Source organism: Nomia melanderi, chromosome 1 (genome assembly GCF_051020985.1).
Source record: "Nomia melanderi isolate GNS246 chromosome 1, iyNomMela1, whole genome shotgun sequence".
Classification (NCBI taxonomy): Eukaryota; Metazoa; Arthropoda; class Insecta; order Hymenoptera; family Halictidae; genus Nomia; species Nomia melanderi.
Genome location: NC_134999.1, coordinates 38,124,729 through 38,151,757, shown reverse-complemented (window position 1 = coordinate 38,151,757; position 27,029 = coordinate 38,124,729). Strand labels below are relative to the sequence as shown.

Genomic DNA, 27,029 nt, shown 5'->3' with positions numbered 1-27,029 from the left:
TGACACGCAAGAACCACGCGACGCGCTGATGAGATAACACAGTGATAAGCTACCTCGACGCCGGTTAGTTGGCTCGGGACCTGCCGGCTAACGAACAGCAAAACCAGCACGATCAAAGGGAGGCGCAGGGTGGAGAGAACCGGGAAAAGAACTCAGCTAATCGGTCTACTCGGGCGGTATCGCGGAACGATGTTCCGTATCGAGTACACTTCGATACTGCTTTGATGCGAAACGTCTAGACTGGGATTATCGAACGTCATTTGGACGCTTTCTGGATGATGGAACGTCCCTGTGGACTCTGTGCTCGAGATCCTGTTGCCAGGACTGCTAACGATCGGTGCTTTATCAATCTGGTGCAGTGGAATAGACTTAGTTACGTGATTTTCATTGTGGAAAGGACTTTGACAAGATTGTGATGATTGATTCACTTGAGAATTACGATCTTGGAGCAATAAGGATAGAATTGAATATGGAGAGCATGTGGCCTATGAAGAATGAAGCGCGGTGCTGAGAGAGGACTCAGCATTTTCTGTCGATTTGTAGTTGATGTCCTGTTAGTTTCGGTAATTATCTTACAACTTTTCCTTCGGGAATTCCGCGGTTGCCCGAGTTTACCGAGGAAACGCTGAACGATCGAAGCACCGCCGAAATCGCGTTCGAACAAAGCAGAAACGACTCGCTGTTGGCAAGCAATTCGTTAAGTGCTCGTCGCCATGATCGAGTCGCCAGTACGGAGAGACAAAGCTAGCAGTCGGAACAATGCGAATGACATTCCCTAGGCACACCACTTTCACGCGTCGCTCGCCTAGCCCAACCACGAGCAGCGTTCACCAAATGATTCATACACGGTCCGCCGGAATCATCAATTATATTCGAGCCATTGTTCCATGACCGGGCCCAGTATCTAATGCATCTAACCTACAAAACTACCACCACTAGACTCCGGCTCCGATCCGATAAGATCAACAGGGTGGTGTCCGCGCGGACAAAGCGTCGGTCGAACCAGAAATTCACACCCTCGCGAACGCCTGTGTACCTTTCCCGCTTCGGGAAACGCGAAATAACGCTCGCGAATAAACAATCGGCTGGAAGGATGATACATTCCCGGCCGGGTGGGTACAACGAATCATTAATTAAAGGAGTCATTGTTGCTACAGTGAGAAACCGCTCGGCTATCCGGTGCAGGACTCCGAGGTAGCAGCGGCGGCATGCGCGCCGAGAGACGCTAGTGATAGGCAGATAAATGGACGCGGATAAATGAGCGGAAGGCGAGGGAAAGGTGCAGATACAGGGGCGGGGGGTGGGGACCAGGTACGCATGGTTGTTCGACGTCTGCCATCACGCAGTTTCGCAAGTGATCCGGTGTTACGTAGCGTTGCCGGGGAAACGGGAAACAGTGTGTCCGAGCGAGAACATTTTTTGCCAACTCTTTTCCACTGGTTACATGTCGCGTCACGGTTTAATGTGCAAGAATTCAGCGCAGGTTCTCCGTGCGCGTGAAAAATTAATGGATTTCAATTACAAGTTACAATCGGAGAGGTTAGCGTTTAAATGTATGCTTCGAGGAATGCTCCTTATTGCTTAGCCGAGTGTTAGAGTACTCTCGATCAATTGTAGTAATTTAATGAATTATAATACTGTTAATACTACGATTATTAAAGTGTACGTAGAGACCACTACTATCGGCTACAATGATGTAGTTATTTCGGTGGATGATAAAGCGATAACACGTAAGTCAAACAGAGTTTTGCCAGCTTTCAGCCAGGATGAAAGGTCAAACTTTCGAGGTCTCGATGTCGGAGCCTTGACGTTCCATCGAGGTCTCCGTTGACGTCAAAACCCACGGCGAGTAACGGCGGGGCACGACCCGGCGCGGCGGAAGGAGGGACGAGAAAAAAGCATTGTCTTCGGGAAATACTTTTCTACGTTTTTATCGAAACATCTTCGCCGGTGCTGCGGAACGCGACTAATAAGTAGCTGGTATCACGCAGGAATCGCGATCAAGGTCTCGCCGATGAGGCACGCGATGGATCGTGTCCCGATCCACGGAAAAGCTGAGCGTCGTCATCGCGAAAACGCCGGCCTCAGATTAACGCGCAGATAACTATCATCCATGCATGAGTGCGTGTTAAAACGGGCCGTGCACGCGCTGCTGTACGCCGTGGTACTCTCACGCGTGAACGTGGAAGACCTTACCGGGAACGGTGAAAAACGAAAATCGCGACGGGGAACCGCTTAGAACGCGTTATTTCGCAGTCCGGGGAGGAAACCGAGCTAACTGGTGATTCTCGGAATCGGCGTCAGCGTCAAAGAAAAAGGCAAACTAGCTGGGATCACGTTTCTCGGGTAGCTACGCCATCTTGGATCGAGCTCGCGGCTCTGGATCCTCCGTGCAACGCGCTCCAACCGTTTTCAGTTTCAAAGGAGCCAATCAAAGACTCGATCGTAAACGAAAACGTTCCCTTAATCTTATTCAAGTTAATCGGCTATTTACCTCGCTAAATAAATTGCCAAACAATTAATCCTTCGAGTGCCACTAAACCGTGAGCGGAAAACTGGCGAGGAGTAAAAGCCATCCGCATTCCATGGAGTCCCGAGCACGAGAATCGGAGTCGTGCGACGCACAATGGCATCAAAAGTGCACTTCGTTCGAAGTTAAACGAACCGCGAGCGGCAAGGAACAATAGAGCAACCCTCGAACCAGGCACGCGGACGCGTCGCGAAGGGGGTTGCCCGATCGATCGGCGGAACCCGCAAAACTCGGGACAGGGCCCGGCTTGAAATTCTTCGAGTCGATTCGCGGGCATCGCAGAATGCGGATGAAACGATAGGTTCCGGAGAAACGGAGAGAGAGAAGAGAGAGAGAGAGAGAGAGAGAGAGAGAGAGGGAGGGAGAGAGAAAGGCGTCGCTCGGTCGGATCGATCGCGTTACACGTTGCCCTTTGAGTGACAGTATTATCTTATTCCCGGGCCGTACGAGCGAGAACTGATCGATGGTGCACAAGTGGAGAGGGACGGGGTGGGGTTCCCGGTTCGATCGTTCAACCAGCGGGGGACAGGTTGGCGGTGCTTTCTTCCCGCTGCTGTTTCAATAATAAATAAACCGGGATCCAGTCTCGGGCTTTCTTCCGACAAGCCTGGGATCTAGGGGTGTGCCGGTTCCTGAAATTTCCGGGACCCACGTCTCGGGATAGAATCGAATCGACTGATTCTTAATATCTTTGGATACCTATAAAGTCGCTACCAGATATTTCTTCTACAATTTCTCAAACTTCCATGCTTTCCTACTTCCAAAATTCAATTCTCCCTCCGCTAAACCTCAAAATTCAAAAGCTCAAAGTTCTCCATCGCAAATTTCGAAATATCAAACTCTCCTTCCGCCAAATTCATAAATTCAAAATGCCACGGTTCAAACTCAAGATCGATATGAACAACCTAGTCGCAAAATCCCGTTCACCGACGTATCACGTGGAAAATCGTGGAGGTACCTAAATATTGGGGAACTCGCAGGCATCCACCCGGATCCCTCGCCTGTTACCCCCGTTGGTATCCGCGTGGTTCAGGCTCGCGAGTTCGCGGGTCTCGGATTTCGGATTCACTTCGCGTGTGCAGCTTCCCTCCTGCGCGACTTTCGAATCTCGTTTCGACGCGTTGGCATTCCCGGGGCCAATGAGGAGAGATCGGTCGGGCGAAGACGAAGAAAAAGGAACCACCACGCCCAAGGTACCTACGTGGCAGGAACGCAGACGGAGAGCCCGGTGTAGCTGGTACACCTATGCCGGGGCCCGCGTCTACGTCGACTATCCCCTATACGTGTACGTGCGAGTGCCGGAACGGTGTGCGGGGCTCGCGTGTACAAGTACGCCCTGTCTTTCTTGCCTCCCCCCGATCCTCCCTGGCCGTCCTACCTCCCGTCGCTCGGCTTTCTCTCTCACTCTCTCTCTCTCTCTCTCTCTCTTTCTCTGTCTCTCTCTCTCTCTGTTCCCTTGTTCGCGTACAGCGGCGGCACGAACGCTATAAGCTACCACGTCCTCAAATTGAAGCCCTGAAGAAAAAGAGATGCGTGGCCTCACTTCCCTCGATCCTCTACCTCTCTACCGTTCCCTTCTGCGCTTTCTCCCTCTTTCTGGCTTCTATTCCCCGAGCGTTTCGCTCGCTCTTTCTAGCTTCTCATCGCGCGCGAGCGAGCTTGTCCCTTTCTTTCCGCTTCGCTTCCATCTTCTTCGCCGTTTTCACCGGCGAAGTTGAACGAGGAGGGAGGGAAACTGCATCGCGCGAGAGGCAGAGGGCGAGAGAGAGGAGAGATGACGGAGGAACGGGAAGAAGAGGAGAAGGAGGAGACCGAGGGAAGATGGAAGAGAGTGAAGGCTCGGGGCGCCATGTTGCCTGGCGATGACAAGAAACCCGATGCGACGGTAGCTGGGCCAACAGTGCAGGCACAGGCGCTTGCTCGGACGCCTTGATTGGCCGATTACAGATTATGCACGCTGCACCCTGCTGAGACGCGACGCTGGCCGCGAGCTTTACTGCCGCGACCAGTCGTGCTACCAGATCCCGGCGAACCGCAAAAACCAGCTTGGGAAGTTGATTTCTCGACTTCCTACAGGAACTACCCCCTGATAGCTATCACGGGGGATAGACGTCGGATTTGAGAATCTATTTCGGAGTCTATGTTTCTGGTTCTCTCGATTTCATGGGAATAATAAAGTAGTAACCGCGTAGAGTTTCCTTTGGTTCGATGAGTTTCCAGCGAAAAGAATTTCTCTGTTGGTTTTTCGATACCGTTGGAAATGCATCTCGAATGCAGAAGAATGCCTCGTAATTGTTAATTATCTTTCCCCGCTGTGTAGTGACAAAGTAATAAAATCGAGGGGGACTGTCAAGTGTTCCGCCATTAACTCTGATTCATCCGCCGATAAAAACGTAGCGAAACGGCGAGGAAGAACGAACGAAAGAATGCAGAAGATTGATTTAGTCGCGCGCGACCCCTATCCCGAACACGTCAAAAGGCTAAAGGTTTTCTCATAGGTACGCGCGCCGTGATACGCAACTGCGTATCGCGTAATCACGGGATAACTGGCTGTCGTAGCTCGTTGATGTCGTCGCAGGGGGTCCCGGACCGGATAATTTCATTAGCCTGAGCACCGCGGGAGTTGGCCCCCTCTCTCCCCTAATGGAGGGAATCGAGCGCGACGCAGCCTGATGAGTAATCGCGGCAGCGCGTCAGGTTGTTTGCAAAATAACGACGTATTATGTCTCCTGATGTCCGCTTTCAAACGGGTATCTGGGTTACCACTGATAAATCCGCGCGTTATCTTCGTGGATTCAATTCGTGGGTCTTCCTATCGCTACAAAGACTGATCTTGTTCAAGTAATATTTAATAATCTCGAGAGACTTCGGTGATTCCCTACAGTACACAATTGAAGTACAATTTCGAAATTTGTCAATTTCCTCGATAATTGCGAATATATTATTATCACACTAATTCGATTTAGAAAATCATTCGATCCTATAAAGATTCGTTCGCAGTGAAATCCATTGGTTTCACGAATCCACGAACAAACGAGCGTTCAGATGCGTTAAGCAAACATATTCGCGAGCGCGAATAGTCGAGGGAATTATTCTAATTGGTAATTCGGCTCCCAGGTCTCCCGATAAATCGGCAACACACGGGACGACCCGCGAGAGGCTCGTCCCAATTAGCTTCCAGCCACGATTACAGTCTAATAAATCGTTAATTGGAAACCGTGGGACTATCCGCGAGAAATTCATGGCCCTGAGAAGGCCAGCCCCAATTAGCTTTTGACCACGGTTCCCCGTCCGCGCTCGTTCGCTCGCGCGCGCGCGCGACCGAGCGCTCGTCCTAATAAATCGTTAATTGGAAACCAGCTCCGGATAATTAGCGGAAAGTCTCCCGCTGTCCACGCGGAAAGCTGAAAAACCTCCGATACCGGGGAATATTTATGATCGTCTCGTTAGCCGCGTTTCTCCCTATCGTGGCGCACTGGACACTGCCGCAACCCTATCCCCGATGTCCAGGGCGTGGCGGATCGGTGATTTAGTAAAGTCATTTGTGCCGATAATACTGACAGATGCTGTCCGTCGAGGCTCCTGTTACGCCGGGCTAGAACGCGCAACAGGATATCACTCGCGGTCGCCAAGGGGTGAGGGCGAGACATTGTGAACTTTCGACGAACAACTTAGGAATATTTCTAGTGGAAACGGTCAATCTTGGTCGCACCTAGGAGACCATTTTATAATCTTTAATTTTGCTCTTGAAAATCTGAACAGCTGTATCGTGTATTTGTAAGGGAGTCAGGTTAAACTTATGCTATAGTAAGAGCGAATGAAATTTACTACAGAGGGTGATAATCGTCTATTTGTCAGTTATACAAGGGAACTACGAAGGATTCTGAAGTCCAATAAAGTCGCTTCAGTACAGATGATTGTATCACGTACATTTTCAAGGTAGACGTTGAGCGTACCACTCGCGCTTTCTTTGGAATGCTACAGTGTTGAGATTTTTACTGCATTTTAATTGAGAATTAACTCTGCGAAGAATATCTATGTAAACCGCGTCGCTCTTAAGTGATCCGCGGACGGACAGCTCTCCGTTGATGGTTCTCGAAGATGTTCACGGTGTGTTGCATTGTGTCCAGATGAAAATATAGTGTCAAATGTATCCGTACGTCAGATTTGCTGGATCACGTCTGTCCGATCCGTCGATGGACGTACCGTAAGAAGTAAAATATTCCCGGTCGCGCGGATAAAAAAGAACTTACCTGCGTCTGCGTCAGTCCAAGGCTCGCCGCTAGCTCCGCTCTCTCTGGTAGCGCGAGGTACTGCGTCCTCTGGAACCGCCTGTTGAGCTGTTGCAACTGCAGGCTGCTGTAGATCGTCCGCGGTTTCCTCATCTTCTTGCCTTTGCCGTTCCTCAAGGAGCCGCCGCCGCCGCCGCCGAGCTCGTCGACGAGGCTGCCGCTCTTGTCGCCCAACGGCGAGAGGTCTGCGAACATGCACCACCCTAACATCAACTTTCAGAGTCCTCGTCACCGGTGGCGTACGAACTAAAGAGAAATTCAACTGAAACCTGGCCGTCTTCGCAGTGGAACGGAACGATAAAGGAGAACTCCGTGGAAAGTGCAGAAACCGACGAGACCGGTGAATTCTACAGACGATAAAGTATGAAATTACGGTAAGAAAAGTTTCGGTAGCAACGTCCGACGCTAAACGACCGTTAATCCGCCTGCAGCCTCGCGATAGCCATCGGGGCGAACAATATCGAAGCGTTAACCACGGTGTAATTAATTAACAACGTACAAAAAGAAGAAGGAATTGTTATAAATTAATGTTAAAATAATTACTTAGCCGACTAAATGGATGCCATCGTGCCAGCCGGCGACGCTATCGTCGGTTACGATCGCGCCATTATGTTTATACCCTAATTACAATGTAGCGTAATGCGCCGCGGTGTGAATCCTTGAACGTAACACAGTCATTTAGAAATCCAAACAGGCTGCCTTGTCATTTTATCCGTCGGTCGGCCGAGTTGTTATTTTCAAGGAAACGCGAGAAAATCCACCATAAATCGACATGGGGGTTGGCAGCCGCGACAAACCGGGCCGCGGGGGAGGGCCGACCGAGGCACGAGACGAGTGAGATGTCGACGACGAAACTCAGAATTATCCGCGTAACGTAACACCGGACTGCCTCCGCCACCGCGGTACCTTTCCCTGTGTGATAATAAGCGTGACTATTAATTAACGTAATTTATGGTGAGCTGACCGGACATGCATACGCGCATACACGGTATGATTCTCATGATTTATTGCTACTCGTGTCACCAGTGCCCCGGGGGCGTGGACGGCTGTGACCCGTGGGTCAACGAGTTCCAAAGATCGATCGCGCACGGAGAATTTTCATTTAAGACGTGGAAATTCGAATTGCATGCTTCCGAGACGATGTCGTTTAAGATTCGTCGAAAGCTGATAGCGAATATTTCGCGCGAGGGTGTTGGAATAGAGAAGACATCCGTCCGAATGTGGAATAGCAGGAGTTTTCTCGAATTTCGAGAGGACCGAAGTTGAAGATACTTCGAACAGAGATGCGAAGAAAGGAGTAAAGTGTCGAGAATGAAAAGATGTAGAAGATTTCACGGGAATAGTGAAATATTGAGAATTTCTATGGGACTGGGGCAGCAAACTAGTCCGTTCTACGCGCGATAGGTACGTTTACATTGAATGCAACGATTTCAGCTGTTCGCAGGGAACGGTATCATCGAATACATTAGCTTCGGCGATTAGGCAGACATTGTTCCTGCGTTTTGTCGCGCGACCATGTTTCCTGTCAGCCGGACGTGATAAACGTCCAAGCGCGTCGCTGTTTGTTTATCGTCGTTCGAAAACCGTAATACCATTGGGCGCAGTTCGAAAAAGCATGGTGGATGGGCTCCTCTATAATTCCGAGTATTGCATAAAGAGGAAATTGCGCTTTGAACGAGTCGCATACGAGAACGGGACGCGAGTCGGGCGCTTCTCGTTGATCGCGGGAAGGTGATCGCAAGAGGGAACTCGCGTATAGGCATCGGAGACCGCGAATTATGAAACATAGTTACAAAACAGCGAATCAGAAGCGGACTACGGCGAATCATGTCGCGTAGGATCGACGCGAATTGCCGTCTTATCACGGATCACAATGTATTTACGACTCGCATCGATCACGAAGACTCGAGCCGGCTAATCATGGCCTCTGATGCAACGACGGCGGGCGACAGTGGTGCATAAAACCTGACCGAGAGGGGAAAAAATCACCGTTGGAAGCCGACGCCGCGCGTTTCACGATACATTTTTCTAGAGGCGGCCGAGCGCCGCGAAAGGTTATAGTCGTTAGCGCAGCAACAGTATGCAAAGCGGCCGCTGAAAACTGCTCCGCCGCGTGAAACTACTACTTTACTGTAATTCACACGGGTCATTTGCGAAAGACGGTGCGTTCCCGGCTCCTTTTTCTGCAGCGCGGTCTGTCCTCCCGGTCGCGCGTGTTCCGGATCGATTCAATTGCTTCCAGGGAATAATCGGGCCTAGAGGTAGCAATTTCACGACCCACATCTCCGGACGCTGGAACTCGCGCGCCATGATGTGCAACTTCGCAATTAATAGTCCTTTGATCGAAAGGAAACTCTTTGTTCCCCGACTACGTCCGAATGAAGGACGAGAGGTTTGCTTTTTAGAAGACTCATTATTTTCTGTCGCAGATATACTTCGCCTTCGAGAACCTCGAATGTCACTTGAGAATCGTCGAACCTTCACGCATGGGATTCAACGATCGTCTAAATTACATTCGATTCGCGATTATTGCCGAGAATCAATCTCAATGTTGAAAGTCAACGTATCAAACTTCGACGATGCAACCCCTGCAACACGTCCCAATGAAGCGTGATCTCAAAATAAAAACGAACAACTAGCCGAACGGTTTATCGCCGATGATCGGTAGCAATCGTAACGCAGCGCAGTTCGCGTGACGGCTGTTCGAACCCTACTTTTCTCATTGTCAGCCGGGGGACGGACGAATTCCCAGGATCCGGTTGAGTGGCAGCGGAGCACGGTATCTGCGGATGTATCTGCGCCGGAGAAAACACGACTTCCGTGTAAATCCTCGTAGCCGGCTGAAGGAGTCCATCATCGTCGCCGCCATCATCCCTCGGTCCAGCCTCCCGTCGAGGTTCCCCGGCGGTCCCAGGTCGGTGTTCCTAATCCTTGTGAAAACAACCGTTTAATACCTAATCCATCACCCCGGCCGGGCTGCCCGGAGGACCGGCATTGTCTTTGAGCCGTTCCGGATTAATTTGGCCGCTGGTTAGCTGGCAGGTCGGTGACTAATGTAGAACTCGGTAGAAGTACAAGGTAGCCCCGCTAATTGGATTCTGGTCCGAGCTTTGCCGGATGAGTCCCCGCGGAAGGCTGGACCGTCGACCGGGGTAACGAGGATTCGGCTCGGCGATGTTAATGGCTGGTTCATTTGTCCGAACGATGGAGATTGGGAGTTGATAGCGGATACTTCATGCGACTGGTGCACCGTTGCAACATCGCTGCACGTCCGACGAGAGATCCGGCGCGTCCTCCTTGATACTCTTGCAATCTACTCTGATACTCTGTTTCAATCTTCTGATAATTCAATGAGGAGATAGCATCTGGTGCTCATTATTAACATTGGCCATCTTTGTTGCGGATAACTGTAATTCGATTGCAGCTGCAGATTTTAAATGGCTATTCGTTGAAGATATCGGTATTCCAGTTGATGCTTCTTGCGAAACTTAATGGACATTTGAATTAATTTCTCAACGGGATAATCGTAGGTTGAAGTTTCTTCCCTTGATTACGTTTTGGACGTTTCTTGGCGAACTTCGTAAAGTAAGTAGCCTTAAATTGTGCCGTTTCGAGAAGATCGTCCTTCATGCGCGTCGCGAGACCTGCAAAGTCACGAACGAACGGGCGTCGGGTGCCGATGCCCGCGCGGAGGATGCACAAACAATAGCGTGCTCCTTGGTAATTAGCCCGATCGTGATTCCAAAACGATATTTATTATTTAATTAATCCAATCGCGGCGATCAGTGTGTACGCCGTCACCGAGGAACGGCGAACGTTATGCACGGGACAGCCGTGGACGTGTCTCGCGTTTGTCGGCCTCTCGCGACGTGTCGCGCGAACAAACCAGTCTCCGTGTAAGAATTAATTATTGACGGTACCACGATCGAGGCGAGATAAACTTGAATTAGTTCCGACGAATCTCGTGTCCGCTATCACTTCCGTGTGTTCTCGCGCGTTTAAACACAGTTGTATCGACGCCGACTTCAAAGTGTGCATCAGTAGATCCTATCCAATATTCCTGAACCCGTGAAGATTGAACAAATAAATATTTTCTCTGTCGGACACGCGTACGAAGAAAGCAATAATTAAAACGTAGTCGTGTACCGGTTAAAATTGATAATCTCGCATTATCCCCTGTAACGTTCTAGGATCACTGGTTTTCTCGTTCGAAAATTGCCTAATTTCAATGAGCTACATCAAAATTCGTATTACTCGTATGCAACACCTTCGCACGATGCCAACGTTCCCATTAATCAATGAACACTCGAGAAATAAAGTTCCCCCGTCCAAAACATCACGAAATCGCGCGACAAAGTCCGCTTGACCTAAAAACGCGGCGAATCACGAACGAGCGTCGACAGCGCGTCGCATCACCCGGCGATTGACGGACTTAATCGCATTTCGCACGGGCAGAAGACAGAATCGGTTCGGTTGTTACGACACAATGTCGCCGTTTCACCCGGGATCCCCTCGAGCGAAATTTTCTAACTAATCCGGTTCCCGCGGGGACGTTCTTGCGCGTCGCGGAGCCCGTCTAATGGTTTATGAAAACCGAGCACGAAGAAATTGTTATCCTAACGAGAGAAAATGACCTATAATCTGCCAGCGCGCGCGGCCTCTTTCCTCGAACGCACCGGGGAGGAAGAAAAAAGCACGATCATTATGATCGCAACCCTTCCACGTAGCGGGCGCGCGTGCTAGGCACAATCACTCGTATTATACCCCCGATGCTCGCGCGTATTCGTAACTTTTCGAACAATCCGCATCGAGCAGCGTGCCCCGCTGGAAACAGCGGACGGGTGGAATAAGAAGAGCGAAATGAAAAATTAAACAGAAAATAAAATAGATGGAAATTGCCGGGCACACACGCGCGCGGCGAGCGGCGAGCGGCGAGCGGCGAGCGACCGTTCGATGATTCGCGGCGACAGGAAACCATTCGGAGAGTATCTAGGGGATGAACCCTTTTCTTTTCTCCTATTTCTCTTCGTTCCCGGCTCATCCGGGAATTATTCGCTTCCTAGCAATTTTCGACAAGCCTCGAGATTACCTATAACCGATGCGCTTGCGGTTTCAAACGCGCGAGGGGGTGGCTCGCAGCGTCATCGTGCTTTTCATAATGTAAGGAACGCCGCCGGACACGGGGAGCAGGTGGAAAGGGAGAAGAACACCGGTTATTATTAATTTACGTGCGCGGCTAGGGGTTGGTGAAGGGTTCCGGACTGTCGCCGGCTGAACCAAGGACGAATCTTATTATGTTCTCCGAAGGTTTCCCGCGAGGATTCTTCCGTCGACAGTTTTGAATTCGTTAGTCGCGCGGGGGACAAAAAGCTTGACGATGGACGTAATCGCCGGTACGATGGAACTCTTCCAATTACTGTTTCAACCCTTCCGCGCTGAATTTCTTCCCCGGCATTCCCCGACGCAACGCTACGTTTTAAGTTCAATGCGTCGCCCCGCGCGTCGCTTTAATTTCTTCCTTCGGCCGTCGACGGGGCAGTTGTGTATCCACTGTTATTAGAAATTTTCGCGAGCCGCGTAATTGCACGGTTGGACCTCACTTTGTATTTTGGTTTGGAAAGTTTGCAGTCAAATGGACTCGCTAATTCTGCGCGTGCAGTCGAGAGTTTCATTGTAGAATTATTTTCTTCTCTTTCGCGTTTAGAATCAATCGGTTCCTTCCTGTTCGAGGAATATTTTTATCCACTGGATTCACACGATTATTATTAATACGTTTATTTATGTGCTGTTCGTTTTAGGGAACAATGGAGAACGATTTTGTAGTAAATAAATGCATCTTAGAGGCGAACAGATGGGAATTAAAGTATCTTACGCTGCGCTGAATATGCAATTTACATCGGCGTTACAATATTATAACACAATCAAAGTCGAGAAGTGAGCTAGAAGGAACGCCGACGTTGGCAAAGGACGAGCTGACTCATATTCTTCACTTAACAAGTTAATGCGGAGCTAAAACTTAGGCGCAGATGCGTAGTAATTCGTTTAGCCCGTAAACTCGGTAATTTTTTCATCACAAGCCACGTGTAGGCACGGCTTGAAACGAGCGAAGACGAATTGACGTATCGTGCTATGCAAAATGGCGGTCGGAGTCTACCCAGATCTATCATCCGTGCCTCCGCGATAAAATTATCGAACTTTTCCAATCGCTTTCCACTTAATAATCAAAATCACCCTCTGAAAATCTGACGCAAGAAATCTGCTCCGAAGAATGGAAAACAAATTAAAAACAAACCGATTCATCCGCCCTAAAAAATCACATTCCTTTAATCACCTTCGAAGAACAGAAAAAAGAGATCTATATCCAACACAGCTTAGCCGACAAAAACCAATACAAATCCAGCTGGCTGTCAATTATCTTAGCAGCTTTCTTTCAAACTTCTTTCTTCCTCTCGCGCGACAACGGACTATAACGTTCAACCTAGTACGACAAGCGAGCAGACAACAAATTCCCCATTTCTTATTAACGAAGTCACCCGTTGGCCAGGAAACATGGCAAGAAGAGCAACGAAAGACACACCGGCCATTCTCGAAATGTGGCAAAAACGAGTAAGAAGAATGAGAATTGTAATCAGGAATCAAGCGATATTCTAATCGAACGGCCGCGATCCTCCCACGGAACTTCGATGATCTTCATTGCCGACCAGGAAGCGGCCAGCGCAAAACAGAAGTGTCCGGTTAACGAGAAACGCAATTAGCTGACTGGCGATTTCACGCACCGCAGAAAAATCGCGATCGAGTCCGCGCTAATGCGATTCCAGATGGGCGACAGAGCGGCAGAAAAAGAGGAGGAGGCCCCGGCGGGAGGAAAGAACAGTTGCGTATTCCGCAGCGGCGGTCTGAAATATCCAGGAGCGCCGCTCTCCGCCGCACGGTGTCCCGCGACTATTCCCATTCAGCCCAGCGGGCCTTTTTGTTTCGTTCGTTAGGCTGCTTTGCGGGACTTTTTCGGGTCCCAAGAGGATTCTCTTTCCTAGTCGTATATCTTATTCCGGTGGCCGGCGTTATTGTGCCCGCACGACGCGCGCGGCGGCGGGCCGACGACCGACCGCTACCTGCTACTCTAGATTCCCTTCTTCCGTTTTCGTTCCTTTTTTCGTCAGAGCGCTACACTTCTCGCCGCGCCGGAATCAGCATACTGGTTTACGACCGCGATTTGGCGCCTCGCTGTGACCAATCGCTCCCGACGGGACATCCTAACGAATTGGAAACCGATCCACCTTGGCTCTGTGTACACTGCACGATGTTTAGCTACTCGTTTCGGTGTAGTTGACATTTCTCGACATTCGGTTTAAGTTTAGCGCTGTACGCGTGGTGGGTTTTGTTCGACAATTTTCATCAACTATGCAGCTTCTAGTTTTCACCGTTTCCGAAGCATCCACGATAAACCCACTCTACTCCATCCTGCCTATCATCTGGCACGATGGCATCCTCGTTCTACACACTTATCTCTAACTTATACCCGAAGAGCACACGTTGAATAGCCGCAGACCCCTCCAGCATCCTCCGAAAAGACACGTCTAAGTACCCGGAACGAAACCCATCGCGATCCGGCGGTCTATCCCGTGTGCTCTCGAACGGCTCCGTGTCCCGTGAAATCACCCGAACACAGCATCCATTCGCGCATGAATCTCCAGAGCACAAACCGTACTCCATACCCCTCGAGAACCGTCAAACATCGATCCTCTCGACACACTCCGAAACTGACTCCCCAAAGAAAAGCTGCCTCCGATCAGGTGATTCCACGAGCGAACTCAGGCTCGACGCGTTAACTGCCACAGACTCTAGCGTTTCCGACGTCTTCCGTAGCAAAGTTAAACAGAGACGATTCCCAATGATCCGACACACGATTCTGTTCCACCGTCTGTCCACAGATCAGTCCGTAGCAGTGAACGCGGCAGCCAATCTCTATCCACTAAGTAGTAGTAATAAAAAATGTCTGCGAATACATACAGTTGGGGTACTCACCGTCCTTGGGCGGCGAGGGGCATTGGGGCGCGTACGATCCCAGGTGATATCCGTAGGCGTTGTGCTGGTGCATGGGCGCGAACGGATATCCGGCTAGCGCGGACCTAGGACTGGGGAATCCCGCGTCAGCGTGTTGCTGGTTCCCGCTGCCGGGGCCGGAGGTTTGATGTCCGAGCGCGCCGACCTGGTGCGAGAACTGATGGGCACCGGGCACGTTGTGCCCGCCGGGGTAGCCGCCACGCAGGCTGGCCGGATTGTAAAGATTGTTGTGTTGCAGCTCGATGAAAGCGGATTTGCCGCTCTGTGAGACGGGTGTGCTGGACGCGGTGCTGTCGCCGCCGTTGCCGCCCGGCGGGCCAGGGGTCACCGAGCCGAGCCCGGTGTGATGAAGATGCTGCTCCATGTCGGAGCCAGCACCAGCCGCGGTCGCTCCGCCGCCACCGCCGCCACCACCGCCGCCGGATGGCCCGCCGCCTCCCGACATGCTATTCGGGGTCGGGGTGCTAGACGGACAGGGGTCGCCCGCCCCGAATGGGCTCCCCAGGTCCGTGAAGTTGAGCGTCGTCGTGCTGCCCGGACGCTCCACCTTAGTCGCGACGTCGATGCCGCCGCCACAGCCCACGGTTCTCGCGGACAAACTCGCCGACGACGTCGTCGCCGCCGCCGACGCGCGAACACAGTACGGCGCACGAATCTTGGTGCCTAAGACTTGCTAAGCTTCACCAATGAACGTCGACTCTGTTGGACGATGATATCGGTTAGGTGGCTGATAGACGCATCGATCGCACGGATGATAGTTCGCGTTCGTTCTGTCCACTGTCACCGGTTAAGCGGGGTTCCGTATACTTCACTGTTACACGGCGGTGTAAACGGAGAAACTGGAGATTGTCACTGAGCAAACGGCCACCTTTGCGTAGCTTCACTATTCCACGAAGTTCGTTCGAGTTTGGCTGTCAGAGTATCGTCACTATGTAACCACTTCACCACAGACGGGATCCCTCGATCCACGGAGCACTCGGAGAGTCAGGCACAAAGTAGATTCAGACGCCTGGTCGCCGTCCGCGTCGCGCGCGTCAGCTCGCGATCGATCCGATCGCAGCGAAGCGTTCCGCGTCGGGCCGCGAAGTGTCCAACCACATACTGGATCGTTTCACTCGCGCGACGGTTCCGTGTTGTTCACTCTACTGGGTCCCGGGAAAACGTGTCCGTCGTGCCCGTTGAGCGCACCGCGTAGCGCGCGCGCGTGTCTGACCGACGACGATCCCGGCAGGCACTAACGATTAGGAGCGCGGCACTGACCGAAAATAAATCCCGGACACGGTGAACCGGAAACCGCATCGGCGGTTCAACGGCGGGTCCCGGATGCGACCACGGGTGTTGTCGGTCCAGCTTCTCCGACGGGAACCGGTAATCTGTCGACCCCACTGCTCTCCGTTTGACGGGTAGGTAGTACACTCGCGCGAACCGCTCCGGCCGTGATTTAATTGTACGTCGCCGTGATGATGACACCGGGGCGTGCGCGCGCGCGCACACATACACGCTCGCTCGCTCGGCCAGCCAGCAAATGCGTTTTCCACGCGGGTAACACGGCGGATGATTATTCGCCGTGTGGCATCGTGTCGCGCGACGTGCTGCCGACGAAAACGGCCGCGACGATGCACGCCGATACAGCTCAGCGTAGGGTGGAAGAAGAAGAACGAGAAGAGGTAGTAGTAGTAGTATAGTAGTTGTTGTAGTTGTTGTAGTAGCAGCAGAAGAAGAAGAAGAAGAAGAAGAAGAAGCAGAAGAAGAAGAAGAAGAAGGAGAAGAAGAAGAAGAAGAAGGAGGAGGAGAAGAAGAGGAGGAAGGACGAGACGACGACGACGATCACGGACGAAGAAGAGAGAAAAGCACACACGCGCGCCTGGCCCAGTAACTGCAGTGCACACCGCGCGGCGCGGACCGGTATAATGATACATAATGAAGCCGGAGCCTCTCCCCGGAGCCCGGTGCACGGTTTCCGAAAGTCGCCGCGGTGGCGCCACTCACGGCCACGCCCCGAGCGCCCGTTACCGCGCCAACCGATTGGCCCTGCCGCCGCTCTCCCACCACGCGACCATGACGTCAAGCGAAACCGTTGGCTACGCGGAGGCCATTATGGTGGCCGCGTGGGTGGGGCTCGTAATTGGCCACGCCTTCCAGAGCCCGACGCCCTCGGGGCAAAACGTCGTACGCGGAGGTGTTCTCTTCTACCTGTCCGCCGGTCCCTTTTCGTTCGTCGTGCGCGCACCTAGCCGCCACTACTCCCGACAGACTCCGTCGGGGGTATAAGGCTCGGGAAGATACTCGGAGACCACGCTCCGGGTTGCTTGTATGCATGGAGCGCAGTTTCGCCCACCGTCGTAACTGCCCGCTCTCCTCTATCGACCGCCGATTCCACGGGAATTGAGGGTTGAGGACTCGGTGACATCTGGAACGCGAGTGGATTCCGCTGTGGGAAGTCGTTTCGACGGTTTCATTTGATTTCGGAACGAGTCGCGATGGTTTCAGCGATTTTCTGCATGTGCATTTTCCATGGGAAATTTATCGTTGATGCTCTGGTCCGTATCGAATTCATTTTTTCTTCGATCCGATATGAAATGGTAGAATTTGACAGGCTTCGATTCGAAATTGAAGGTGGTAGTAGCTCCTCGCAGGATTTTTTGGTTTGGAAAATATGGTTTCGTTTGTTGAAAACCAGAAATTGTACAGAGATCGTACTGGAATGCGCGAGGTAGCTCCGAAATGCAAGTATCCGCGGTTTGCTATGATTTTATTCTGGTAGGCCACGATTCAAAGAAAACACCACTTATTCGATGCACTTGCATACAAATAAGGAATTAAGAACGTGCATACTAATAAAAGACACTCGGACGTTGCCGTGACAGTTTGACAACAGACGACGTCCTTGGCTCCGCCCATTAACCCACCGCGAAAGGAGTGGACCGCTGGCAGACGGAGGTGGAGCAGCTCGTACGACACGTTTTTCCGTTCTCATGTATAAATACACGCAACGTCGCGGCTATGCCCCCCGGATTCATTCTTCGGAAGGGAATTTTTCGCCAAAGGGATTTCACATGATTTTTCATGGAAGCCTTGAATAAATCTTCGAATAACTCTTCCTGGCAGAAAATATTCAATAGACTCACTTAAAATAATTACCACATAAATTAATCGAAAAAAAATATGAAACCTGAATATTGAAGGCACGCAAGACTATAAACACGGTGTGACGAAAGTATTCAACTACATTTTAATGCCTTCCAAAAAAACCCGAACGATACGTCTCGAGTCTTTGAAGTACGTAAGAAAGCTTTATCCTCCTGTTTTCTTCATTATTAATGGAAATCTTCTTTCCGAGAAATACGTGAAATACAGTCTAGCACATAAAAATTCCATAAAACGCCTTTGATCCCGCAAACTTTCCCACTGATCTCTTCAATCTACCCAGTGCCCGTTTCAAAGGCACATCGAAAATTGCATACCGGGAATAGGTGTAACGCGAGCTGTGACCCAAATTTTCTTTGAAAGATGCTAATCTCGCGGGAGGTCGCATTATAGGTAATAGAATTTTTTATCGGGCCAATTTCGCTTGGAGAGGCCATAGAAGCCGGTAGCATGGCGAGGGCGAAAAAAGGAATAATATGTGCGGGACGAGGAAATTTCGTAACGCGACAGCTCTTTTCGCTGATCCTATCTGTGCGTGTGGCACGGTGGACAGGCGAAGCTATGGAAAAGAATCAGATCTCGTTCGGCAAATATTCTAACCTTAGCTGATTCCCCGTGAGTCACCGTTCTTTGAAAGTGTTCAATTAATTCGATAAAAATGATTTGGTAATTTCAAGGATACGCAGGAATCGCTTCCATAATCTTATAATTCGCTCGTTATATCTATAAACACGAAGATTCAGTGATACCACGGCGAAGAACAAATTTTCACAGCGGAAAATGCCACGATATTGCAGCCTTGAAATCAAATTATCACAGAAACACCGCGAACAGGCCGGTATATTTGTCGTCGTCAAGTATTTAACGAGCTGGCGAACATTGTCGTCGCGCGGTGCCACCTACCGTTTGACAGCAGCTCGGATGAGCATTATTGGCACTCTTTACGCGGCGAGATTAGAGCTGACAAAATCAGAGCGACAGAAACGTCTAATTAAGTCGAAAGTCGCCGGAACGATTGAGAAACGACATGCTCCTGGCCGCCGCCGACGCCGCTACCACCGCGCTTTATCTGATCGCTCCTAATCGTCTTCCCAGAATTGACGTTACCTCTTTTTTTTCTTCTTCTTCTTCTGCTTCTTCTCTACTTCTTCTTCCTTTTTATTTGTCTTCCACGGCAATTTTTTCATCGCTCCGCTCCATGGATTCATTGTTTACCCTTGCTCAGCCAGCCGGCGGATCATAAATTTACCCAACCGAGTAATTGACAAACGATGATTTTAATTAACGAGGCCCCGGATTGCCTCCGAGGCAGAGATAGAGGGCGATAGAGAAAGACGCGGGAGCGAGGATCACGGAGAGAATCGGGAGCAGAACGGTTGGCGACAGAGACCGGCCAACGCGAGGACATTTCTTCGGCCGAATGATAATTACGCCTAATCAGTCGGCGAGCACGATTACCGGCTCGGCCACGGGTATCGTCTCCAATGATACTAGTTACCGAGATAATACCCCGTTCATTAACATTGCATCACGTTCCGCCGGCGCACACCTACTCGATACTTCAATTACGCGAATATTTATCCCCGATACCGTCGCCTGGCCACGTGAGATTAATTGCACGACGCCGGACAATAGAAGCGTACGGGGAATTAGTTTCCATATAAACAACGTCCACTTCTGCACCGCTAACTTTGCTCCAATCGATCGAAACCCGGCTTCGATCCTCTTACTTCCTTTACCATTCGTTCGAGCGTTAAATCGTCATTACATTTTCCACTCGACATTCAACTTCAAGTGTTCCTTACGCGAATAACATTCAGTAGACTCTAAACTCGTCACTTTTTCATTCAAATCGTACGAAGCAAACTTCCTACGTCGACAACGTTAGTCTCCTTTCACTCTGAATGATTAATCCCACGAAACTCCGAACTGGATCGTAACGAGAGCCATAAAAATCCACAAACACAAACCACTTTCCCATTTTTCCGATAGAAAGGACGAACGAAAAAACACCTGGCCCCGATCTAAACGAAGGTGTCCATTTCTCGACAGATCGGGCATCGTCGATGGCGCTCGCGGCCGATTTTTATCAGTGGGTCAAAGTCTCGAGGACAACCAGTCCGGTGCCGCAAAGTGGAATGGTATCCGCCGATGGATAAAACCGGATGCAAAAATAAACCGGCGTATCGCCGCCGGTGCGGTACTTAAAATCGAATTTTTCTACGTCTCCGCGGGAGAAAATCACTTCCCTCTTGATAATACGGGGGTACGGGAGCGCCCTCAGGTACGGCACTAGGCCAAAAGAGCGTGGCACGCTCTTACAGCGCGAAATTACATTGGGGGGCTAATTGCACGGCGGCGGTAGCGCAAACACGTGTCATCAGTTGACCACCACCATCACCGCCGCCACCACCACCAGCACCGCCGCAGCCGCCACCGCCGCCGCCGCCGCCGCCGACTACCCGCCACCATCGGCATCGGTATGGCCATCACCATGCAATGCCCATGGTGGGTAGCTGCCGCGGTCGGTTGTGTACGGTGAATTACGTAATTGAGGTAAATGGCGGCTATCCAGAGTGCGGGGAACTGTGCTAAATAAAATGCCATTCAATTAGGCGACGAGAGGAACCCGCGTCGACGTTGCTGCTCTCTGCCGCTGCCTACGACCGACAGCCACCGCAGAGAACTTTCCTAAAGCCGATAGGTCCTCCCGCGCACCACGGAACTTTCTACTTTAAAAAGATCCATCCCCCTCCCCCGGTTCATCCCCCGCCCCTGCGCGGCATTCGTCTGCCGCTCGTAAGAATCGACGGATAATTGGAGACCTCATCAGCACGCCTTTTACCTTGTTTTTCACGGGGATAGCGAGAGGCAACGTTGAATGGGGAATGAAGAGATCGCGCCGGCTAGCCTGGGGTTTTCGGTAACTCGGGCTGGCGAACCTATGGGGAAATTCGTTGCTTACCTGGTCAACCGGTGATCTCGGAATGAATGAGAAATGGGTTAAACGCTCTCCGGTTAATTGTACGTTGATCGTTCGACCGTTGGTGGGACTTGTCAATGTGGCGATATGATTAACTTTGTTCGTTTTAATCGTGGCGCTGCCGTGGAAACACGAACGACATTCTATGTTATTGATTTTGTATTAATGCCTCCGGTGTAATAACAAGGGTATTTAATATTTGATAGAGGTTATTAAATTTAATATCCGTGGAGAGATTGTGCGTTCGATTGATGCAGATTAATGAATACGTACGATGCCGATTAAAATGATAAAGGTGAAGGTGTTTTAATGGATATTGAACGAAGGTTTCGACGTTCGACGGTGTAATTGAATCTGAAAGGCGTGATAGCGCTTGAATGGTTAATCTCATTTTCTACTTACCCGAGGTGACAGTTATTGACTCATAACAACTTTAGGAAATGCGAAAATGAACGTCCTGAGAATTATTGCCGGCGCGACGGATTGTCAACGGTCGTATTGTGTTCGCTTCAGTTTCCTGTGTCCGGTGACGACAGAATAATTTCTGTCGATAATACTTTCCCGTTCCTGGGTCGAAGGGTTGAAGGGTAGAAAATATTCTGCGCTTCCTCGCGACGATCGCCCAACGGGCCTGGCTTTTTACAGCACGATTTTACATTCCTCTCATCGAAAGGGGAAAACTTTACCGGTAGTTCCCTCCGGTGGAAAGTAGAGTATAAACAGGAGCGACGTGGAAACTCGCGGGCGAATTGCTCGGCCGAAGTAGCAATTCCGTTCCTCGGTTCTCGTTTCCTAGCCGAATGAAACGGGCGTAAAAATATTTCTAAATTACACCGCGAAGTAACACTTTTATCGCCCGGGTGTAATTGCGCTCGCATCTCGCGCCACGGGGACTTTCTCTCCAGTCTAGATTTCGTAGTTTCTGTAACCTCTTCTACTCGAATTCTGCACCGAAAACTTCTCTTTTAATCCATTATGCCTCTGTCATATTTTCCACCTCGAAGAATGATTAATATTCACCTCGAAAGATAATTAGTTACTTTAAAATATTGAAGAATTCATCTCCGTCCCCAACCAAAAAATTGTACTTCTCTTATGTTAAATAACAGAATGATCAAAATGTTTCACTTCTAACTATTACTAGCTATATTCCAACTAATAATATTTCCAATCCATTATGCCTCTTATATTTTCTACCTCGAAGAATGATTAATATTCACCTCGAAAGATAATTAGTTACTTTAAAATATTGAAGAATTCATCTTCGTCCTCAACCAAAAATTATACTTCTCTTATGTTAAACAATAGAATGATCAAAATGTTTCACTGCTAACTGTTATTAACAAATCGCGTACCGGCTAATTTTCAGAAAACTGAATTGTGATGGCAATTTTCACTGTCAACTTATATATACATAGAAAAACTCAGATGTCATATTGTAATGTAATATATTCTAAACAGATAATCAATTCGAATTAAATTTTATATTTCTTTCGATGCTGCGGTATTTAGCGAAGTTGCATAGCTAAGTGTCTTCATATAAAAACGAGATCTCTCGTTACCGGTGCGCAATGTGTTAACAATATTCCAGTTACTCGGTTAAGTTGTGAGTAGATAAAAAAATTCGTAGGCAAGTTCGCAAATCCTCCGACTGTGCTCCAATTTCCACGGACTGCAGATCGATTGTCCAGTTGGGCTGAAGTTAGCCAACCGGCCGTGTACCAAGGTATAAACATTGACTTTTCACTAGAAACGTTTTCCGCGGGTTCCATTTACATTACTAATGGCACGTCTCGGGACCGTGGACGCGGAATTGCGGGGAAACGAGCGACTTTAGGGGATAGGCTGATCTTAGAGAGCTCCTCGACGCCCGGAGCAGTGACAAGCTCCGATCATAATTTTCGTTCTTTACTGCCAGGCAGTAAAAGCCGGGGCCAGTATGGGTGGGCGTTGCCCGCAAACAATGTGTTTGACCGTGTTCCACGCGGAGGTATTACCCGGGCGTCCGAAATCGTTTCCTATATTTAGGACCGTGTCCCACCCACCCTCCGCTCTAAGACACGGAGTGGAGCGAACGGAACGATAATATTAATAATAATGCATTCAACAAAATTAATGGAGCAATTCGACACTCTCGAATGGCTCGGCCACGAGAAGTGATTCAGAGTTATCGTCAAACTAACGTACGATCGAAATTTACATATGAATGCGCAAATTGCTAGACTTCGAATTTACGACGCGCGACTATTAAAAACTTTCGATACTTCGCGGCTATTGCAAATAAACCCTCGGACACGTACACGCATCGTTTCGATTACCTTATCTCTATAATAACTAAATACGGTAGCGTTGCAAGAACAAATGGAACGCGAGGAACCGTGATAAATTCCTTTAATGAATTAATAAATTAAAGTATCCTCGAGGATCGAGGTGTTTTTACAGAACCGCAGCTGGCGGATCGAGAATCGATCAATGGACGATCACGCCGGTAAACCTGAAGTGGGAGGACAGCGATCGTGCCATCAGATATACCGGAGGTATCGAGATTAATCGCGTCGACATTCTTCGTGAAATCGATCAGGCCGTGAAGCGCGATCGAATGGCAATGCGTACATACCTCTTTGCATTCGCCCCTTTTTATTTTTTCGTCTTTACCTCGTCGCGGAGATTGTCCGGTACATGCTGGCGCGCGAACGGTATGCGGGCATGAAATTATAGATCAGGTGTGTTCCAGATCGCAGGAACATCCGGTCTAATTAGAATTACAGTTTGGGTTTAATTCGACGCCGCCGCGTGAATCTCTGAGAGAAAAACGAGATGGACCGGTGGGCGGCTGCACCGGTTCGCGATTACATACTTCTTATCGGTGGCAGGTTTTTAATGAAGAGAACGGTGTCGCGCGCTGCCGTTGATCGGCTTTCGATAAAATGGACGGGAACGATTCCCAGGAATTGCCAGTGCGTGTTATAACACCGTCGCGGTGGATAGCGGGCGGCTGCTGGGAACGGGAGAGGACGGCCTGTTGGCAGAACAAAGAGATCTCTGCGAACGCGACGGAGGAAGAGGAAGGACCGAGTAAACGGCGGAGGGGGAGGGAAAATGGTCGGAGCGGGAAATTCTTGGGGATGAGGGGCGACCGTGCTTGCGAAAATGAGAGTTGAAGTTTGTGCATCGACGGAGGAATTAATATTTATGATGTTAAACATCTGGCATATATTATTGCTTTATTTTGTTATCATGCGCAAGAGTGTTCTTGTAAGATATAGGTATTGAATTATTTAATATTGAATCGTTAATGGGTTCAGTGAAACAGGAAGGAAACTAATCTGACGCAGACGTTGAATATTGATCAGGCAAAGCTGACGCTACGCCTGAACCGCGAAGAAATTAACAGTAGGCTCATGATTATTAGATCGACTTTGAAGTCTTCGTCACGCCAACGGGTTAATATTTGATTTCAGGATTAATATTTAACGGATACACTGTGTTGGTACACGGGAGATAATGAAAAATGTATTTTACACGAACGCGGGAATAATTAATTCGGATGAAAACAAATTCGGTGTACAGAGGAATCTTCTTTCAGTAGTTTTAATAAAATAATAACTCGAGGTCGTTTATAGTTTCCAGTTTATTCTACAATAGTCGCTTCTCATGGCTGAACTAAAACATTCAGGTGGAATTGATTACCAATAAAGTCTATGTTGATAAACCGCGAGGGTAGCTTACTGTACCTAAAAAAACCAACTGTCGAAAGGAATATAATTATTAGACTACAACCTGCAGGCGCAATTATACAGAATCAATTGCAATAAAGAATTTCGTACAATATAGTACAAAATTCATTCTATCGAGGCTACAAGTGAAATTTTAATGTAAAAATCAGATGTCTCGATTTCAGTTTCTTCGACTTCGTTTACAAAAGTTAATATTCCGCAACAAAATGTAAATATTTCTCTTGTAAAAAATACAATTTCAAACTTCTATGCCTAAAGACACCCGAATATAAACATTAGATCACTTGCCTTACGTTGAAAGACCAAAATATACATGAATACGAGAATATAAAGAATATAGTACTAAAATCTGAGAGCAATGATCTAAGCCAAAGTTGCAGGATTCAAGAAACAAGAAATAATATCACAATATAAATATTATGTAACACAATTCAATATTACCGTGAAATATACGTTGCTCTACTTTACAGTAGCCCACGTCCCAAACTTCTAAACGATATTATAACCCCACAATGACATTTATACCCGAATCAAATGATTTTCGCTTTCATCCAACTCTGCCTCTATAAAAGTTAATATCCGAAAGATCATCGGGACAGGTTGAAATCGATAATTGTCTAGGATTCGAGGCATTTCCCCGGATTAGGCGAAGCTCGATCAGGAAAAGGAGCAACATCCGCCGGCACCGGTAACCTCTCATTGAAGGGACGCTCACGGGCGGCAGAGGCAGCGCCACACCCTTCGCGGTGGAGTCCTTTCGCCCACACCCCCCACCCCAGGTATCGTCACTTTTGACGTAGCCGATGAAACGCGGCATCCTTTTGTTTCAGCCGTTCCATTCACCGTACGGGCGACCACCTTAAGAGCGAGTCTCTTTTCCTTTTCCACGTATTCGGACCAGAGAAGGAGGAGGAAAAAAAACTATATATATATATATGTGTGTATATATATATACGACGGGAGCAGCGGGCCACAAGAAGGCGGGGAGGGGTGAAAAAGGACGAGAGGTACCAGAATGGAAGGGTAGGAGACAGAGTAGGAAACGGTCCTGTATAATTACAGAGGCGATCTTACGGGAGACCCGACGTAGATGAGTGACAGTGGAGACCACCTTTCTCAATCTAATGGGTCTTCCGCAAAGGAAGTGGCGATCCAAAATTAGCCTGGAAAAATTGCTTTTCTTCGAACCGGCGTAAACCTGCCTCGCGCGGGGGCGGCTCGCAGGGTGTTGGACCAGAAACTCTGGACTCAGTGAACCACCTAGCTCCAACTTGCTCTAACACTGTCAACACTACTAGCCACCATAAGATTCTACTTAGAATCAACGTTGGTTTTTCCAAAGTACCCACATTCCATCCAAAAGATCAGAAATGTGTATTCGAACAGCGAAGCAACAAAATCGACGATCACTCCGAAATCCCAGCATCCGAAACTGCCAAGCGACGAACGCTACGCGCATAACGCGATCCGGTGGCTGGCGGAGGGTTGTTCGTTGGGCACGCACAAAAGCGGGAAGACAATGGCAGGGCGGAAAAGAGCGAGCGAGCGTGCTCGGCCGCGGGCGTCGGTGGGATGGTTAGGAGCGAGGAGGGACGGTCAAGCCCGCGTAGAGGAGAAGAAGAGGAACGCGAAGGGATAGCATATCGAGAGAGAACGTCAGCTGGCCGCGTTCTTGCGTGACGACGCTCCGAACCGTCCGTCCGTCCGTCCGTCCGTCCGTCGGAGCCGGCTCCCTACGTCGCGAGGAAGACCCGCCTCGTATCTCTCTGTCCTTCATTACTATTCCATGTGTCGTGGTGGAGGAGGGTACACTCTTCGCGCGAGCGCGCGAACACACGCGCGTATGCAGGTTGTACGGACAACAATACAACGGGGGCAACAACAATCAGGTCGTGTGCGTGCCTCTAAGCCGTGCGTGCACGCGCTCGCGCACGACCGAACCTCTAGTTTCAGCCTCTCCCTCTCTCCCTCTCTCTCTCTCTCTCTCTCTCTCTCTCTCTCTTTCTCTTTCTCTCTGTGTCCCTCTTCATCCTCGCCGTTCCCTTTTTCCAGAGAACCGCACACCGGGGTGCGCACACTCGCATATGTGCGTGTTCCACGCGGAGCAACAACGCTGCTCGCTCGCTCGCTCGCTGGCTCGCTCGCCGGCTAGCCACGCTAGCCCGCAGCGCTCGATGTCAACTCGTTGCCATGCATCTGCCCGGCCCGGCCTTCGGCCGTCACGCCATCGCCGCTTCTCGAGAAACCGCGCGCGATTTCTCGGCGTTCTCCGGCCT

The 27,029-nt window shown here is 49.8% G+C and overlaps 1 protein-coding gene across 5 annotated transcripts in view; it reads right to left on the bottom strand.

Moving 5' to 3' along the window:
* The window catches only part of Dll (homeotic protein distal-less), an 83,746-nt gene extending 66,955 nt beyond the window's left edge, over positions 1-16,791 (bottom strand). For 2 of the 5 annotated variants that reach the window (XM_076373213.1, XM_076373218.1), the window contains exons 1-2: positions 14,833-16,791; positions 6,784-7,025 (exon numbers count right to left, since the gene is read on the bottom strand). In XM_076373213.1, the coding sequence (XP_076229328.1) occupies positions 6,784-7,025; positions 14,833-15,331 (741 nt within the window). In that variant the 5' untranslated portion in view covers positions 15,332-16,791. The remainder of the gene's footprint in view (positions 1-6,783; positions 7,026-14,832) is intronic. The other 3 variants (XM_076373222.1, XM_076373215.1, XM_076373223.1) reach the window with 3 other exon arrangements.
* Between the last annotated feature and the right edge of the window lie 10,238 nt (positions 16,792-27,029).